Source organism: Pteropus vampyrus, unplaced genomic scaffold (assembly GCF_000151845.1).
Source record: "Pteropus vampyrus isolate Shadow unplaced genomic scaffold, Pvam_2.0 Scaffold220, whole genome shotgun sequence".
In the NCBI taxonomy this organism is placed as follows: Eukaryota; Metazoa; Chordata; class Mammalia; order Chiroptera; family Pteropodidae; genus Pteropus; species Pteropus vampyrus.
Window position 1 is genome coordinate 2,731,911 of NW_011889001.1, and position 4,257 is coordinate 2,736,167.

The 4,257-nt window shown below is 48.1% G+C and overlaps 1 protein-coding gene across 1 annotated transcript in view; it reads right to left on the reverse strand.

The window, feature by feature from the left end:
- The window catches only part of DZIP1L (DAZ interacting zinc finger protein 1 like), a 41,488-nt gene that overhangs the window by 12,034 nt on the left and 25,197 nt on the right, over nt 1-4,257 (reverse strand). Inside the window, 2 exon segments of the mRNA XM_023538375.1 lie at nt 1,314-1,367; nt 2,492-2,522. Coding sequence (XP_023394143.1) covers nt 1,314-1,367; nt 2,492-2,522 — 85 coding nt within the window.

A 4,257-nucleotide genomic window follows, 5' to 3' on the forward strand; every position in this document is an offset into this window, starting at 1 on the left:
TCCACTCCCAAAACCCCACTGCACCTGCTTGGCCTTCGCTTGGCCAGTGATCCTGGTCTCTGCCCTGTGAGCTCAGGGCCACTGACATCCCCTGAGTGTCCAACCCTGGATCAGAAGCTGGGGTGTTTCTGCTTCTGGATACCACTGCCTTAAACCACCCACCCCAACCTCATGTTGAAAATTCTCATTCCCTGCCAGTCTGGACCTTCAAGATCATGGTTCATTCCTGCCCCAGGATAACTCAGAGCTTGCAGGCTTTTGACGTGCACGTGAGTCCTGATAGCAGCTTATTCTCTGAGCTCAATTCTGATCCCAGATTCCAAGGCCTGTCTGCCGCCAGTTCTAGCCTAATCCTGGCCCCACTTGATGCCCTCACCTCATTGCTTTGTTAGGTTCTGTTATGGTCTAGGGAATAAAATGGCAGACAGGAAAGAGAGGTCCCTGCTCCCTTGGAGTTTACTGTCTAGATCAGGCATTCTTCCTCCAGTTGTAATGAGCATCAGAATCACATGAGTTCCCTTCAGAGAGTTTGATTCCGTAGGTCTGGGGAACGGCCCTACAATCCGATTTTAACTTGCCTGGATGAGCTGCAGACCATGCCTCAAAAATTACCAATCCAGGGGGTAACAAAATTAGCAATTACAATAAAATGTGGTAACTGCTACCAAGTAGCAGTCCAGGGTGAGTCAGGGAAGCCCCTACCCCGCAAAGTACTCTTCAGGTCCAGCATGGGGGCCGCTGCCATCAAAGCTGCACAGCCTTTTGATTCAATCAATAGACATTTACTAACAAGTAATGAGTTACAGTGTTGGGTGCTGGGGACACAGAAGAAAACCCAAAAGGAGCTCACAGTTGAAGGTGGTGATCTCAACCCTGCCTGCACAGCTGAATCACCAGGGCCCCCGCCCACGCTAATTCCATCAGAAACTGAGGGTGGGCCCCAAGCCTTAACATTAATTTTCAAAGCTCCCCAGATCGTCTACCAAATAGCCACACCTTAAAACCAATTGTTTTAGAGTAATGGTTTTCAAAGTGTGAGCCATCACACCAGTACCACTTGGTAACTTATTAGAAACGCAGATTCTCAGATCCCACTCCAACCCTACTAAATCAGAATTTCTGGAGGTGGAGCCCAGCAATCTGGGAGTAAGGAGACCTTCCTCTCCCTGTACACTCTTTTGCATTCATGCCTTTATTTCCTTCACCCCAATTTCAGGTGGCCAGATACAGTTAAGTAGAGACAAATTAAACAATGAAGATGGCAGCAAATCTGTTTTCGACATTGGACACCGGGGAAGAAAATGAGGCCCTACCTTCCTCAGAAGAGTTCTCTTCAGTGTCCACAGCCTTCAGGCCCTCACAGATCCCTGCAGGGAAGAGGAACAGTTTGTGGCTCCAATGCCCTGGACCCCATCCTTCACTTAGAGAGAAGCATGGGACACCATGTGAGTGCTGGACAGGAAGACTAAGCTCTCTGGTCATTTCTTTACCAGAGAGAGGCAGGATGGAGCAGTGGTCACAACCCTGGACACTGAAGGTAGAAAGATCAGAGTTCACACTCCGTCTCTGACCCTCACTACCTGTGCACAACGTGGCAAGTCCTCGAAGCTCTCTAAGCCTTAGTCTCCTCATCTAGAAAATGAGGATAAGAATGCCCACCCCTCATTAAAATATGAGGACAATATAATGAGACGACGAGTCCGAAGTGCTTGGCAAAGTGCATGGCACACATTCCAGCCCCAGCACTGGGAAGTTCGGGACCACAGGAATAGTGCTTCCTGAACTGGTTGCAAGGCTGTGAAAGAAATGTCTAGCCTCAAGTCAAGGGATGGGAGGAGACATGTGTGTTTGCAAGAAAAGGCAAAAGGGTAGCCATAGGGATAGAACAGGGGAGGAGAGTGGAATATGAGGAGCCAGGTTTCATAAGGGACTGACCCAGGTCCTCCAAGCAGAAGCAGTGCCCTAGAGGTTACTGTCTGCCTTTAGACTCCAGTACCTGCACTCCATTACACACTCACATACTATCATGTGCATACACCAGCACACCAAAGTACCCAAGAAGAGGAGAGCACATACTCCAGACAGGCCACATTCACAAATATTGGGGTTCACCTTGCTACACACTAGGAACAGGGTAAAGGTCAATGACCTGAACCACAGTCAAGGTGGATCAGAAAGCGCCTGTTTGTGAACGCTGCTCCATCAATCACCACCCCCAAGCTCCTCATCCTTCCCCATGTCTCCACTCTACGGAGAAGAGCAGGTTACGAAAGAAACCCTGGCAGCTGCAAGGAATGCCTTCAGCACAAACGCCAGGCTGGAGCCCTGTGTGTCACAGAAGCAAATGTCTTCTCACCCTTTACTGCCCAGTCGGAGATCCTGATGCCACATGACCTCACTCTCATCCTGTAAACTGATTTGTGGAAGACAAGAAAGAGAAGAGCCCAAGACAACAGCCAAGATTGTTACACATTACCCCATGCAGACTTACCCTCCACCTTCCTGAGAGACATGGTCTGGATCTGCAAAGATGTGGAACAGAACAGATTACAGCCAGCAGGGACCTTTGCTCTGAGCAGTGGGTCTGTCTACCACCATGAAGCAGGGACAGCCACGATTTCCATGCCACCCATAGGAAACTGGGAGGAGCTCAGAGTACACACCCCAACACCCCAACGCATCTCTTGCCATCCATATGGGAGAGGGATGGTACCAGGTTGAATGGCAGTAAACAGGATGGCACCACATTCCATTTTCCCATGGTGGGGAGACAACAATTCCCCCTGTTCAGAGAGGGACTATGGTCTGAAAGGCAGGAACCCCGTGGAAGCAGAGTGACACAGGTACGCAGCCAATACTATTGGTACAATTGGTGGAAAACAGCCAGGGCAAGGTAGGCAGCCCCCCACCCCTACAATATGGTCATCTGAGCTAAGTGCCCCCTAGGAGGAAGGAGGCATGATGTGGACGGGCACTGAACTGTCTGCTCATCCCCACTTTTCCAGGAAGTGCTTCTTCTTCCTCCTTCCACATGACTGCAGACAGGGAAGCCACATGTGACAATGTGACCTCACACCACAGCCATAGCTGACTGTCCAGGTCTGGCAGAAAATTCTGGACTGGTAAAGTGTGAAGTCAAGAGCTGTCAGCAGCCAACTGATTTTGTTTTCCTTGTTTGTTTATTTGTTTGCTTGTTTGTTTTGCCATATGGAACAGAAGAATGAAAGTTGATCTTCAAAGTAAAAAAGAAATTGAAGCAGATATAGAGAAAAAAACAGACACACACAACAGAGGAAAATTCCTGACTATATTCATGTCTCTGGTCCCAGTTGGTTCCCAGACTCAGCCGCTCCCCTGCCTTGAGCTTTGTGAGGCATCCTACTTACCCTTATGACAAATTCCCTCTTCTGCTTAAGCTTAAGCTGTTTTTTATTACTTACTGGCTAATAACACATCCAACTCTTCCTTCATTTGCTTACCTCTATTCTAGAGACTATAAAACAAATTACTCACTTCCTAGGCCTCATTGCACCTATAACTACCCATGTGTTACAGCTTTAACCAATAAAACATAAGCAGAAGTCTTAGAAGGGGGCCTTTTCATCAACTTCTTCCATTGAATATAGTTGTGATGATTGGGGCTATGGCAGCCATCTTGCAACTATGAGAATCAAGCATGAGAACAAAATCTAAACATACAGAAGATGGTAAAAAGAAAAACAGTCTGAACTTCCAATGGCATAATGTTGCGGCTAAACCAAGGCCAGCAAGAGTCTCTTCTTTTGGTATTACAATAAAAATAAACCTCTGTTAATCTATTCTGTTATGTTTAGCCAATAGGTTCTTTACTGAAACGTTTACAAACAAGAGTTCTGGGTAACATACGGAAGAAACCTCCAGACTGGACTTGACTGGCCAGAGCCGTAAAGAGCTAGGTGTTTACGAGGGCAAACAGTAAAAAGAAAAGCAGCAGGGGAGAGGGGAAGATAAGTTGACTGGGTGAAGTATAGTGGGAGAACAGAAAGGCACAAATAGCAAGGGCACAAGTACAGGAAGAGTGGGCTAGATAGTAACTGTGTGCTCAGCCCAGGGAAGCCATGTGGAGGCTGGTGTCAGAACCATGGCGAGGACCTGAGGCCACAGGAGAGGCCCAGCTGGGGAAAGATACACTTCTAATCTTCTCCACAGACCTGGGACGTGGAAGTGGGAAGCTGAGCCCGAGCTGGGCAGGGACTTATCAGCAACAGGTGAAGAGTC